This window comes from Nymphaea colorata, chromosome 8 (genome assembly GCF_008831285.2).
Source record: "Nymphaea colorata isolate Beijing-Zhang1983 chromosome 8, ASM883128v2, whole genome shotgun sequence".
In the NCBI taxonomy this organism is placed as follows: domain Eukaryota; kingdom Viridiplantae; phylum Streptophyta; class Magnoliopsida; order Nymphaeales; family Nymphaeaceae; genus Nymphaea; species Nymphaea colorata.
The window spans coordinates 16,439,822-16,454,348 of NC_045145.1; the positions used below are offsets into that span (position 1 = coordinate 16,439,822).

The 14,527-nt window shown below is 39.6% G+C and overlaps 1 protein-coding gene across 1 annotated transcript; it reads left to right on the top strand.

The window, feature by feature from the left end:
- The first annotated feature begins 1,069 nt into the window (after window positions 1-1,069).
- LOC116259149 (transcription factor HEC2-like) lies at window positions 1,070-2,183 on the top strand. The gene has a single exon (XM_031636804.2). It carries the CDS (start codon window positions 1,071-1,073, stop codon window positions 1,938-1,940), a length of 870 nt encoding a protein of 289 aa, XP_031492664.2. The 5' UTR covers window position 1,070; the 3' UTR covers window positions 1,941-2,183.
- Window positions 2,184-14,527: the final 12,344 nt, after the last annotated feature.

The following is a 14,527-nucleotide window of genomic DNA, read 5'->3' on the forward strand; positions in this document are numbered from 1 at the left end:
TTTTATATTTTTCTCATATTCATATCCCTTTTTTTCATGCTAATTTTTCTGTCAAGTCCCAACGCTCTAGCCATAATTCCAAAACGAACCTCGCTTCTTTTGGAACTTCTCCATAGAGGCCGATCTTAAAAAACTGAAAACAAGCACCGCAGTTTAAATCTCTACCCTCTTATTGCAGACAATGTTGTACTGATCGGCGGGTGTGGGTCTGTTTCATCTATTTTTAAATTAGTTTCTGTATTAAAATAAAATTGTTACTAAAAATATCTTATTCGTCTATGGGCCAATATGTTGCAGATTGAGTCATTTGACCAATGCGGCGAATGTTTTAAGAAAGACATTTCAACCCCTTATCATGTTGGCTTAATGTCATTCAACTCAAGATAAGCCTGAATTCGAGTAGATGGATAAGAATGAATTAGTTTTTCAACTCAGAGGTGAAACGAAGAAGTGAATTTTCACTTAACCGTACCTTTAAAAAGAAGCGAGGGCCAACCCTGTAATTGCAAAAGATTATTTTCAGAGACTTGTAAAAAAAATGAGAGAAAGTCGGGGTTACACATGGTTGAACAATGACCAAAATACTTTTGTTTACACAGTAAAAAAGAAAACATTTGAAAGGACAAAAAAAAGTTTATGTAAAAAGTTTAAAATGAACATTTTTTATAAAAATTTCAAAATTACTTCGATTGGCCTTCTTTTGGTGTATACTCGTGCGTGCACGCAACTAGTTTGCAGAAAAAGTCGACCCTGTATGGGCTCAATTATTTGTCCAAAGAAGAAAACTCATCATGCAACAACAGAAAAAAATTGACTTTCCTGAAACTCTTTTGTGAAAATTTAATGAAACTCAGGCCCCTTTTCAGAATTATCACCGTAAGAATGGACGTACCTGAAATGGATTTAATTGAAATCTTCTCTCCTTTTTTTTATTTTATTTTTTTAGCCATTTTACTGAGTCATTTTTAACAAGGCTGATATAAAAGTGAAACAATTAAGAAGCAAAAAAAGTAACGAGAGAGAGAGAGAGATGGAGAATCGAGGGATAGGTTTCGCGGTTATATATACATATGCTAGTGCGTTGCACTTCGCTTGCGAGTGTTCCCGTCATTCTCACATCCCTTTTTTTTATTTTCCCTCTTCCATTTTCCCTTTTCTCTTCTCGGCATTCTCCTCTAATTCCTCTCTCTTTCCCTTTGGTCTTGCCTGCCATGGATGCCGATGCGATGAAGAACTTGACAGATGACCAAATGGGCATGATGCTAATGATGTTGCAGATGGAAAAAATGCCTGAATTCGCAGATCTTCCGAACGAGTTTTCGGAGTATCTGGCAGGAAATTCAGGTAGCTTTCTCCCCACTTCTCCCTCTGTGCCGTGTGCCTACACTAACCCCATGAACTACCCGGGCGGAACATTGCCGCCGACGGCCGGAGGGATGGCGGAGGCCATGAGAGGTCCGGCCGACGACGACCCCAACGATGTCCAGAAAATGAATTCGATGGGGACGATGAGGGAGATGATATTCAGGATCGCGGCTATGCAGCCAATCCATATAGATCCGGAGTCGGTGAAGCCGCCGAAGAGGAGGAACGTGAAGATCTCGAAGGATCCGCAGAGCGTCGCAGCGAGGCACCGGCGCGAGCGGATAAGCGAGAGGATAAGGATTCTTCAGAGATTGGTACCGGGAGGAACCAAGATGGACACTGCCTCGATGCTGGACGAGGCAATTCAGTACGTGAAATTCCTTAAGACTGAGGTGCAGTCTCTCGAGCAGGCCGCCGCATCGCAGACCGCCGGTGTCGCCGTGCCGGCGGGTAGGTTCGGCTTCCCGAATGCGGCAGCGGCGGTGCCGGATAATTACAGTGCATATCAGAGAGCTTACGGCAGCGGCCAAGCCTTTAGTTCCTCGCATTTGCTTGGCTACAATGCTGAGTTGTGAGGTTGTACTGGTGTCGTTAGGAGAGTTCCTCTGCTCGTGTCTGTGTACATTCTCAGTCTATGGGGGTGCTCTCTCTCTCTCTCTCTCTCTGTCCTTTTAGGTTTGAGTGTTCAAGGTCGTCACTGTACAAGAGATGAGGAAAATTTGATACTTGTAGATTTTCTCTCTATCTTCCGCTACCCTCCCTGCATTTCTATTTGGACCTTCCCTTGAAACATGGGGCACCAAGTACCAGCAGTAATTCCCACATCAATATGACTGAATTTTTCATCTCTCTCTCCCCCTGACTTTATTAGATTGCTGAACTGCAAATTTCAATTGCATGGACGTCGTCTTCAAACGCTAAATCTAACAACACCTATGTCTCTAACATCGGATATTTACTATTCATTTCTCCATCGCGCTGCTATACTTTCAATTTTCTGAAACAACAGAAGGTTGGCACCTCTTGAAAACAGTGACAGTAATATATGATATAATATTATGTAACACGTATATTATATATTCCGACAATGTCCCAAAACATCATGTCAATGAGAACTTTAATGCATGAAAACAGTAAATAAAAGACGCAAGCCACGATGCAGTACGTGTGCATGATTCAAAGTGAGCAAATGGGATAACAAACAAAAGCAAAGATGAAACAACTGAGGTCATTCCAAGCTCCGAATCTCGCCGTCCATTTTCCCAGTGATTAGAACGATCGACTGCGCGAGGCAGCAGAGGCGAAAGGGAATTTTGTTGAAAGAAAGGGACAAGGGAGGGCCGTGGGGTGGGCGTCAGCTCTGCCGCTTTTGTCCCGGCTTGTCTTGAGAGGTCTAAGCATTTTTGAAGGTTGGCACACTGCATGGGGAATCCACGTGAAGTTCTGACCTGCCCCGTGGTCTTAAGCCACGTCCACATGATCCCTCGGGCCCCACCCCACAGTACCTGTCCGATGTGGCACGCCACTTCAGCTTGGTCTCCCGCCGTCGCCTAATTCTTCTCGGCCCGTGTTTGACTCAAACAGTTAACAACATCGTCCGGACAGCATGGGCACATCCGGCATTGTACTTCTCGGCTGACTGAGTGACTTAAAACCGAGGTGAACTCAGAAGGTGAAAGGATTCAAGGCTCGGGTTTTACGTCTCTTCGCATAAACTGGTAAGCATCAGGTTAACACATAGTTGCATTTAAACTAACAAAACTTATTTTTATATCATGAAATAGATTGGTTCATTAATTATACACTTTTGGATCGTATTAAGTATTTGCCTCTCAATCGGAATCCAATTGGAAAGCCACTAGCCACGGGTCACCCTTCGAGCTTCTTCTATATGACGCGAGCTATATCTTCATTAACGACGGAGCCCTTTCACTCTTTGTATCTAGAAGAAGAAAAGAAGCAAACAGTACATAAGAAGACAATGATACATAAGAAGACAAAGATTAGAAAGATAAACAGTCTTCCTACGTCTATGGCCACACTGAAGCTCCACTATTTTTAACAATACAAAATGCAAAAGATGCTGGCCCTCTTAACATGGAGCCTAGTGCACATGAGAAGCCTATTAAATTGGTCTCAACCTTTTAGATGTTTCATCATGTCTTAAGGATTACATCTCAGTGCACTCGATTTCTTCTCCAGCGATTGTAGTAGAATAACGTGCAGGTGAGTACCATCATGGCAGAATAACTGCACAGTGTTTTTCATGAACAAGAAGAAGAAGTACTCTCTTCTCAACCATATTGAATCTTCATCATAAGATAAGTCAAACCAGGGATATATAATCAATTGATCGCGAGGACCTATCGAAAAGAACCAATGTTAGATGTAGTTGGGATCGAAAAGCACTTAAGTTCCAGCTTCTCGGTAAATTATCTGCAAGGGAGTTGGTGCAATTTGATGGGGTAAAGGTAAAGGCAGCCAATATTCATTTTAAATTTTTGAGACATCAATTCTCTCTGCTGCAAAATGGGGCTACCGACTTAACCTGGTAGGGGCGGCACTTCGAATGCATACCATGTACCCTAATGAGAAGAGAGGCTGGGCGGGGGCCTTCGGGCGGGCGGGTGAAAGGCCTCTATCACTCACCTAGAAACTGCTGCTAGGTAAATTAAGTAAGGAGGGGCCGAAGCTGGTAGGAAGAGATCACCTGTGGGGGCGGGAACGTACAAGGCCACTAACTACACACAGGAGACAGAAGGTCAGGTCTCTCAAAAATCTGCGGCCTCCCCGGTGGCCGGCACGGCTCCTTTTCGCACAATTTTGAAACGGTGGCGTGGATTCACTGGATATGTTCACATGCTTCGTCGCCTCGAGCAAGCATCCATGAGTGAACCGTGTGGCCCCTCGAAGGCTAGTGCCCTGACCCGAATAACTATTGTACTGGGATAAATCGGTCTCGCCACGGCGCTGCAGGCCATGCGTCGACTCTTGGTTGGCTGCCGTGGAGGTGCCCAATCAGATCTTCTTTCCCTAACTCTTTCACCATTTGGCGGTGGCGTCCCCAATAATGTCAGTTAATGTCAGTTAAGAGGCTTTTACAGGACCCTGTTTCCCATCTCAAGCTTGTTTTTGTGTATATGTCAAAAATAATTTAAAAAGGAGCAAAAATTTTGATCAGTTAATAAGAACAAAGTTTCATGTTCACGTATATTCTTCTTTTGAATTCTTAGATAACTAGCCATCTATGGCGCTTTGGCCGAAACATACGGTGATCATATGATGTTATTGGTGAAATCAATGAACATTGATTTGAGGGAACCATCTGGATATTATCTGTAAGTAAATATGCTTGAATTTGAATTTTGGCTGAGTGTAACAACCCAACTCCAAAAATGCTAGGAACCATAACAATCATCTTATTAATGATTCCTCTTTATAAGCTCTTGAAGATCTCTCAAAATCTTCAATACGAGACTAAATTTCTGAGGTGTTATACTGGTCGTTGCAACGATATAAGTTACTCCGATCAAATTGTCAAGAAAACGAGCTCCTTGAAAAGATAAACTACTTGAGATCGTTCAATCTATATATTGTTTTGGTTTGCATTTCCTATCTAAATCTTAAAAAAGGTGTTTACTTGGTTATTGCCAAGAGTGACATTTGGAAACTTATAGAGGAGTAAAAATGTTGAAAGGTAGGTTGGTGGGAAGAAGCTAATGGAATTGAACATTCTCATTATACTATGAGGTAGGTTGGTCCACTGTTTGGTGAATCATTCCTAGGCTGCCACCATGAAAGTTTACTGCCAAGAAGGAAAGGAAACAGCCAAAAGCAAAAGAGGGGACCATCCAATACACAAAAGTAAATGAATTATGTCAAGGTTTTTTTTTTTCAAACTTTTCTTTTATTGCCAAGAGCCCTTTAGAGAAAAAAAAAAAAAGGCTTACCTTCATGCTCCAAGCCTAGCGTAATGTTGCCGAAAAACTCAGGCAACAAAAGGCCGAATTTCTGCTTGAATCTAAGGTTTCAACTTGACATCCTTCACAGTTTTTCTCTTACCAACAGTTCATAAAACCAAACAATTTCATAACTTGTAGTCTGATCAGCATTTTAAATCTGGCATCATGCCTTCAGAGGCATTTGTATGACCCTCCATCTAACCCAGTGTTGTGAAAACCAAGTTTTTAAATGAACTTTAAAACCCTAGTTTTTTTATTTGGGTGACACATCCTAAACCTGGTATTTATTTGAATCACCTAAGGGGGGCCAAGTTTTTTACTTTCTTTTACAAAGTTATGTTTTGTCAAAACTAGATTTTCGTTAAACCCGATTTTGACGACATTCAAACACTCCAAATACCTTATTTTAGAGGTAAAACTAGGTTTTGCCTCCAAAAACTGGTTTGGAAGTGTAATCCAAACAAACCCATTTATCTCAAACCTCAAAACGGCTGTAAACGATTACTTTACCCCAAATGGGCAGCTAAATTCCTAGCTTAGAAGGTGTTATTTCAGCCTCAACAAATGGGCAGCTAAGATCCAAGCTTAGAAGGACACCCGGTCAAGGTCAAAGTCAAGGCCGGCCAAGACCTGGGTCCCATGTCTTGGTTTGCACGTGAAGTGCAACCATATGGTCCTTGGGAGATCTGTCAGATCTTGAGCACCATAAAGCCATTTTTTTTCCTACTTTTGGTAACTTGAGGCTAAGCATGCTCGCATCATATTATGATCAAACCCGGATGTGGTCAAAATTCTCCATCTTTTCCAACTTAAAAATCATAGGTTGACCAATCTAGAGGCAGGTGTTGGGGGGTCTAGAGGAGCAGCCGACTCCAAATCATGTCAATCTATAATCAGGAATAGAATTTTTCTGTTCGAATGCAGAATTTTTTTGGTGGTGTTCTTGGATCTGTTAGTCAAAGTTCATCATCTCAACCCGCTTTTCACTAGGCCCATGTGCACATATATTCCATTATTGTAGCTTTCACAGTGTGAGTATAAAGACTATAGAGGTTTGTCCCATTAAATACAAACTCTCATTTTCAATCGACATCAGAAGCCGCTAGATTCAAGCGAGTACTGAAGCGTAAGCATTTCTTTACTGTGTCCAATTGCTTTGCATGTTCAGCGTAAAGGCTTTCAATAAAGCAACAAAATTATTTGGCCTTTATCAGAAACGCCATATAAGAGGCTCCTTTTTTGACTCTTGACAGAGAGGTGCTTTTCCTTGGAACTAAACCCACTGGCGCTCTCAGTACAGAAGGGAAAGGAGCTCCAATATTTTAGAATTCAAGGCTGCCACAATTCCAAAAGAGAAAAAAACAAGCGATGCTGAACTCCGTAGGAAGAACCACTTCTTTCTTATTGTTGTTAATGTTGCGAATGGTTCCTCGAAATTTCTGAAAAGACAATCCCAGACTCGATTCAAATGAAATCTCCAATCGATGGATGTTTCGCAAAAGTCGGGTTGCGGTAGTGTTCTTCTCTCACAGCCTGTTTGGATGGAAAGGAATGAAAAGGGTAGTCAATTCTATGTTTGGTTGATTAATTAAGAAGAAAAGAAATAAAAAATAAAAAACATGTTTGGTTGCAAAGGAAGGGAAATAAAAGCAAGGAAAAGAAAAGAACAACTTTTAATGTAAATTCAATCAATCTAAAAATTGGAGGAATTGAGATGGAAAGAAAAGAGTTGTTCATTTCCTCTTTTCTTCTTCCATTTCCTTTTCTTTTGTTTCCTTTATGCCCCTCCATTTCCTTCAATCTAAGAGACCATAAAAAAACTTGGGCCTCCCTATGGAATTACATGCAAAAAGTGGGGTTCAAATGTAAATGTATCGACAGGACGCAGAAGAGCCCTCCTATTGTTTTACTCACATTTGGTGACGAACTAATGGTCATTGGTGAACCAATACAGATAGATCCAAAGGTAAAGGAAATCCTCCTTCCAAACATGTACCTCCCACCGTCTTTTTTCATAAATTTTTAGATGCATTGATTTGAGATCCAATCTTCGGATCCAACCATCTTCATTAGAAAACCAAACCACCCCTCAGATCCAAAGTTGTAAAAAAAAAAAAAAATGGTCCCAAAGTTAGATCCAAAATTGTAAAAAATGGTACCTGCGCGCCCCATACATATATGTCTGTTTGCTTTCCGATATGGCAAATGATCAGCCTATGTATATTGTTACATATCAACCCGTATCGCCTATTTTTTCAATTATATGTAACTAAAATAATTTAAGCTATTTTAAACTGATTTAAAAAATAAAACAATTTAAACATCTGCCTCGTATCACATCGGCCAATAGCCTTTACAGCCCATATCTGCATGTCTTTTAGACCTTCTAAAGTGTCGCCATAGTTTAGGGAATTAACTTTTGTTAAAATCTCTCCCCTTGTTTGTGCATGCTGATAGCAAAGAATTTTTAATTAAGAAGTACTAACACTTTAAATTTAAATTTTAAATTTTGAAGGACATCCACATGTTTCAATATGTAAGTAGAGTGATTTTTAATTACCCACACCAGCTCACATGTGCCTCCGCGATAACTTGACAGCGTCAACAAACTAAGAGGAGACAAATGCCAGATTAATTGTAACCATTCATGCTTCCACCACGAGTTGACAGGCGTCAACAAACAGAGGCTAGACAAATCCTGGCTTAATTATGAATGAGAAGCATAATGGGTGTTGAGCTACCGGGCCCTTGTGTGTGTGAGTGCAAAAGAAGAACTTATCACAACCCTATCCAAATCACATAGACAAGCCTACTTCTCTCTCTTTTCATTATTCTGGTAGTATAGCGAAAACTTCCTTTATTTAAGTTGGATGAGTGAAAGAGTATTTCATCCTATCACCTAACATAAGGGTTGAAGTCTCAACCCCGCCTCCCTCCCTCTTCAGAGGGTAGAAACCCTGTTTTCAATGTTGTAGGGTGATGTTTTCATTATGCTTTAATTTGCATATTTTTTTTTAGCATAAAAAGTTGACACCCTAAGAATTCAAAATGAAAATTTGCTACCTATTAGCACTTACCCCCGTCTGTTGCACCAACCCTCCAAACTGAACTTTCATGGTATGGTGCACAACTGTTTTCATCATCGTTCATATCATAGATTCATCGCAGATTATCTATGTTTTTGTTGGCCAAGATATCCAAAGTCTCTCAATCACCATTCAATCCTTGGCCAGCCTCAAGTTGCACATAACCTAATCCAACTCCGACCTTCAAGATACTTAGTTGAACCATTTGCAACCGGCTTAGCTACCTCCTCTAGAGTTATTCGGCTACGAAAGTTCTTCGCGGGTTCCAAACTAAGGATAATGTTAAGGTGGTGTTTTCATAAGGCAGCCCAACATATAAATAAAATAGTTCTTTATATTAATGAGAAACCCATTAATTAGACGGGAAGCTAGTTTTGTCTCTATATATGCACATTCCTGGAACGCGCCCCATCTATAATGGAGGGCGGTGTGCATTGCATTAAAGCACACCAAATCCAGGACGAAGAAGTGGACGTCTCAATGTTAATGCTAGTGGGCAGGGATAAAGCACAGGTGCTGATGTTTCATCGTTCACATGATCACTGACCAAAGGACTCATTTATTCGTATGGAATTTCGTCAAAGGATAGTCAGCTATGTTAACTAAGAGGGCCCATTTAAGAATGCACTCTTGCGTCTCCCGTTCAAGTAGCATGGTTCCTTCTCCGTCCAGTGGTAAATTTTCTGTACATGGTAGGAAACGAGGTCATAGTTACCTTCAGTGCATTAATGGAATTGGTTGCAGAGATTTTGGTCCCGATCAACTCCAAATAATAATAGGAGAAAGTCATCTGTCATCTCTGTACCTCTCTGAGGATCTGATTTTATGTATGTGTGATCTGCAAAGTTCATTTTTAGTGGAAATCTGCATTCTGGACTGCTATAGAACCATTGTGTGTTGATTTTTGAATTCCTTCTCTAACTTTTCAGGGCATTCTCTGATGTAATGACTAGGCGTTACAGGCACGCTCCTGTGTCCTTGTAGCAGGGCTGTTCTGCACTCGTTGCTCTGATCGTTCAAATTTCAGCAGCCGGTTTCTTCTGTGAAACTCTTTTTCGATTGATTTTCTTGAGTTGCTACTCCTTTCACCCTTGCCCACAAAAATTTATTGACTTCAATTGCTTATTTACATGAAACAACTTTGAGTGATGAGTTTTCGAGCAGAAAGAAGGTACAAACATAAGGGAGAACCACGGAACTGACGGGCACCATGCTCGATAAAAGGAAAGAGGCAACCTACCAAACAATGCTGCAATAATGCATGAGGTGGGGCTCATTGTTGCAGCAAGCACTAAAGTTGGAGATCAAAAGGAGGTTATGGTCACAGAGGTGAAATTTAGTTCCTCTCCTTGAAGACATCTAGTCAAGATGTATAGGATAACAGTGGAGTTACAACAAAGCCGTTCCTTGTATCCAATCCCATTTTGACTAGTGGGATTCAGAATGCATTGAATCCTTCCGATCTTGGAAAATTTCTCCATTAAAGTCTTAGTCCAAAGAAGGTGGGTACCGAGGGAAAAGTGGGTCCGGACCCACCCGGGAGCTCAAAACACGTAGGGAGAGGACCACAAATGAGGTGCACATGCTCCTTTGAATGATAGCAGAAGAGGGGAGGGTTGGTTCCTCTTGTCATTTTTTGTGGGTTCTTTTACCTTTGTTCCTTCCTTTTTTCTTTTAACATGCAGAGAAAACTGCATTTTTCTTCCTTAAGTTGCAGGGCACATGCTTCTTTGAATGATGGCAGGGAACACTGAGATCTGTTGTCTCCAAGTGACCGTGACTCTTCCTAGTTTAGTTTAACCAAGTACCAAGTTTTTCAAAGCCACCAGGTACAAGATGCATGACTCTCTCTCTCTCTCTCTCTCTCTCTCTCTCTCTCTCAAACGCACGCAAACACATTATGTAGTAATTCTTTGGAATATTTGTTCATCTTTTAGAAATTATCTTCCAGCAAGAAGATTGACCGTGAGAGGAGTGTTTACTGTTTATATGTTTCTCGATCTCCGCAGGAGATAGACAGCAGATGCGACCAAGAACAGTAAAAACCCTTTGCGCTTTTCTTCAAGGGGATCATGATGCAACAATATTCACTTGCTTTTACTTCTTTTGTTCATTCTCTTCCTTTCCCTTTATTCTGCGGTTTATTTTATTGGTTTCTCGCTTTCCTGCAACAGCCTCCCCAAGGGAGAAAAAACCGGTGATCGTAATGCCTACCATCACCGTGACTCAAAAAATAAAGGACAATTATACGTTTAATAGGCACTGCCGAGCGTTGAACTGGCCTACTGTGTAGGCCTCGCAACCATGAGGCTGACCTTTCAGACCTGCCACCTACCGAAGGACCACAGCTGAGATGCAGAATCATGACACGAAATGAAGTAAAATCATTCACACACTAATTGACCATCTGCCTCAATGGAAACTCACCGGTTACAGGCAGCGTTCGAAGGATCATAACCTGGTAAAAGTGCCCTCACATTGGTTTCTGAAATTCAAAAGCAGAACATTAAGCCTAAACTGCTTTAATGGCGGCATTAATGGGCAAGAAATCCCGGCTTCTGATCAACGGGGAATGGGTCGTAAAAAAGATTTTGTTTTGTTATGTATGCGAGTATGCAATTTGACCCTTCTGCTGACGATATAGATCATGTTCCTTTCTGGGTATCCTTTATAAGCCTGTAGATTCGGTTGGGAGAATTAAAAGTCTCTCTCTCTCGTGTGCGTCCGGATAAGGCGTGATCTTTCCTCACTCGGACATGTCTTTTGTTTGAGGTTCATTCTGTGAGAAACTGCTTTCCAATGGTCTGTCTCCTGAAGATGACAAGAAGGGCCCCCACTACTGTTGCAATTCAGATGGCTGTTGGCGGAGACGTGGAGTCGATGGAAGTGACTTGGAAGGTACTGTTGATGTGAAATGGAGGTGCATCAAATTGTGGGGAATTGACCAGTCTGGTGCACCTTCCTGCGGATTTCCATGGAAAACCATTTTTTATTTTCGTTTTTTTTTTTCTATAAACTGTTAGAAAGAAAAATTGTGCATACAATATTTGTATTAGGAGCTTTTAAAAAAAAATATTAGTAATCCTTGTATCGGTGTTATAATTAATGGCAAGCCTATGCGACTTTAATGGTCGATACAGATGTTTTTTTTTTATATTTTAATGGTATTTTTCTTTTTAATAAACTTTTTCGTTTGAATACACACCCTCATTAGTGGCGGAGCTAAAGTTATCGTCATGTGCCCACACTAGCTCATCAATTTTACTTTATTTATATATAAAATTATCGCTGATTTTTAGTTTTTTTTTTTAATATGTAAGTATCCTTCAAGTTTGAATTTGGTGAGTGTGCCTTTATTAATTAGATTTTGATGCAATCTTATGTCCAAGGGAGGAGTACCTTTGGATAAGCTTAGTAGCAACCCACCATTTGAAAAAGACTTGAAGGTTTTCGTGTTCCCCATTTTTTTGGTTTTTGTTGCATTAAGTCTTAGATAAGGTATAGTATACATGTTAATTAAAGTGTATTGATTTTAATTTTTAAGGTTAAAAATCACAAAATATATGAAAATAGAACATGTGACGCACCCACACATCCCCTTGCTCATTAGCTTTTTTTATTAAACAAAAAATAATTAATTACATATAATGGAGACTGAAGAAAGCAAACGCGCCGGACGCATAGCTCCCTAGAATTAAGATATTATTTTCTGTTTGAACTTAATTTGTAGGAAAACAATTCCATTCGGTCGGTGACTCGGTGGTCACAAGAAAATTAAATAAAGGCAGCTTGGATGTATCCACATCCATCCGGTTCCGCTACTTTAGAAAAAAAAAAAAGTCTTTGATTTGGGTTGTGAATTGGCAGAAGATTTTGTTGCGTATTTTTCAATAAAATAAAGGAAAAATCAAAACAAAAAAAGTTAAATATTTAAAAATCGTAAAAAAAGGAAGTATTACAAATTTACAAGTGCATAGCTTCCTTAGTTACATTGCATTGAACTGACGGGAAGAAGATTTGGACGGAATTGACGTGAGCGGCCCTCTAGGGGTAAGTCCTGGTTTTTAATGACATGCATCATTCAAACAGCCTGGTTTACCGTTCAGTTAGAAACTTGAATCCGAAAACGAAGAAGAGGAAATGAAGATGAACAAAAATTAAATTACTCCTTTACTTAAACGAAGGATCGGAGGGATATGATATGCTTTGTATTTGTATTCGGCCTTCATATGCAAGGTAGAGTTAGAAATTTCTCATGAGGAGGTGGAATTATAGTTTTGAAATTTTGGCAAGATATGAAATATAATTTTTCAAAATTTTTATGCAGATAAATAAATTTTTTTTAAAATTTACATGTAATTTAACCCATACCTATGAAATTTTGGTTTTCCGAAAGCCATGTGTTATGGTGAATTTTAGAAACTTGGTTTATTTGTTTCAATGATACACTCAAAGTTTAGTTTTTTCATAAATAATCTTAAGGGGTCAGGATTTTCATACTCGTTTACAAAATCAGGTTTTCTCGCACTCAAACACTCCCAAAAATTGGTTTTAAAAGTAAAACCAGGTTTTAAGACAGAACCTGGCTTTAGGGTATCATCCAAACGCTGGAATAGGTTTTCTTGTTTTAAGCCTACACAGATCTAATTTACACTAGTAACAATGCAAAGTGCCGTTCTCGAACCAGACTTTTTTGGGTGTGACAATGAGAATTTCTAAGTTAAAATTTTCACAAAAACTTCAATTGTAGCATCTTTTATCCTTATACATCATATTTGTATGCCAATATCAGCTGATTTGAATTAAGATCACGTTTGCAAATTTGAAATTTTAAATGTAATTGTTTGTACCTGATCCAGCTAGGTCAACAAACTAAAGAAACAAACATTAATATTACTAAGAGAATGTTTGGTAAAACAAAGCCCATGTTTCTTATCAACGCCATGTAAAGAATAAAGTTTGATATAAACCTAATGAAGAGAATCCATGCTATAATTTATGAAGAGACTCTGGTTGTGGTGCAATCTACAATATTTTGCAGAACTAAACTCCAAAATTTGGTTTTTGTTTGCTTTTTTTAGACTATGGATGCGACTAATGTGATAATTAGTAGGTGCTACACACTTAGAAATAAACATGATTATAAATGTTTTTTAAACCCAACAATCAAAGGTTAATCCCGCTTTTCCTTATGGGGGTGTTGATAACATCGGATTTGAGATTTTTAGGATTTGAGAGACGTGAATTTAAGATCAGACCCTTCCCTCCCCGATCTTAAAACCAACATTTTCTCAATGCAAAGAAGTAAAATAAAGATCTTAAGTATGGATCATAGGTCTAACCTAAGACCCCTTGTTTGATAAACTATGGATTTAAACATGGATTTTTGCCACTTCGGATCCACATCAGATCTGTGGATTTCAAATCCAGAGCAATCAAATTCCCCCGTAAGATCGGAAGCTCCAGTTGTTTCTTCCACTTGAAAGACTCGTTCTAGGAAAATTAGACTTGTTTTAAGGACTTTTTACTAACTAAATTCTAGTTTTCTATGCTTAACCCGGTATGGATCCTCAGATCAGATTCATGTCCACAAACTCAATTGATCCAAGCCCAGCCTCTTTTCCATGGACTGAGCTAATTTCGATAAGAAAATAGCTTTTAGGTAATATTTAAGAAGCTTTTTCCAATACAAACACGGGATCCCGGTGGATATGACTAACCCAGGCGGGATATAAACCCATGGATCTGGCCCAATCCAAATCTTAGATGCACCTGTAAAATGGGCAAGATCTCTGCTCATAGCGTAATCTGACCCACTATCTTTGTTTTCAAACCCAAGCGGACCTAGACTTCCACGGAACTGGCTTCATATATATCTATCCAGCTAAAAGTGATCGGATAGTCCAAATATCAGAAGTCCCCTCGATAAACTTAACTAGATGTTGTAATCTGTCACAAGTGGCAAAATTTTCTAAAAGAAGATAGCACCATTAGAGAAAGATGCGTCCATTTTACAAACCCCAATATGATCAAGTTTACTAAGAGCAGGTATACTTAGTTAGGGGCGAACTTAGAAAATTCTAGTTAAAGGGCACTATGTATAAAATTTCAAAC

Bases quoted from the DNA above. Each gene is read 5' to 3' on its own strand.
- LOC116259149 (XM_031636804.2), top strand. From the start codon at position 1,071: ATGCTAGTGCGTTGCACTTCGCTTGCGAGTGTTCCCGTCATTCTCACA.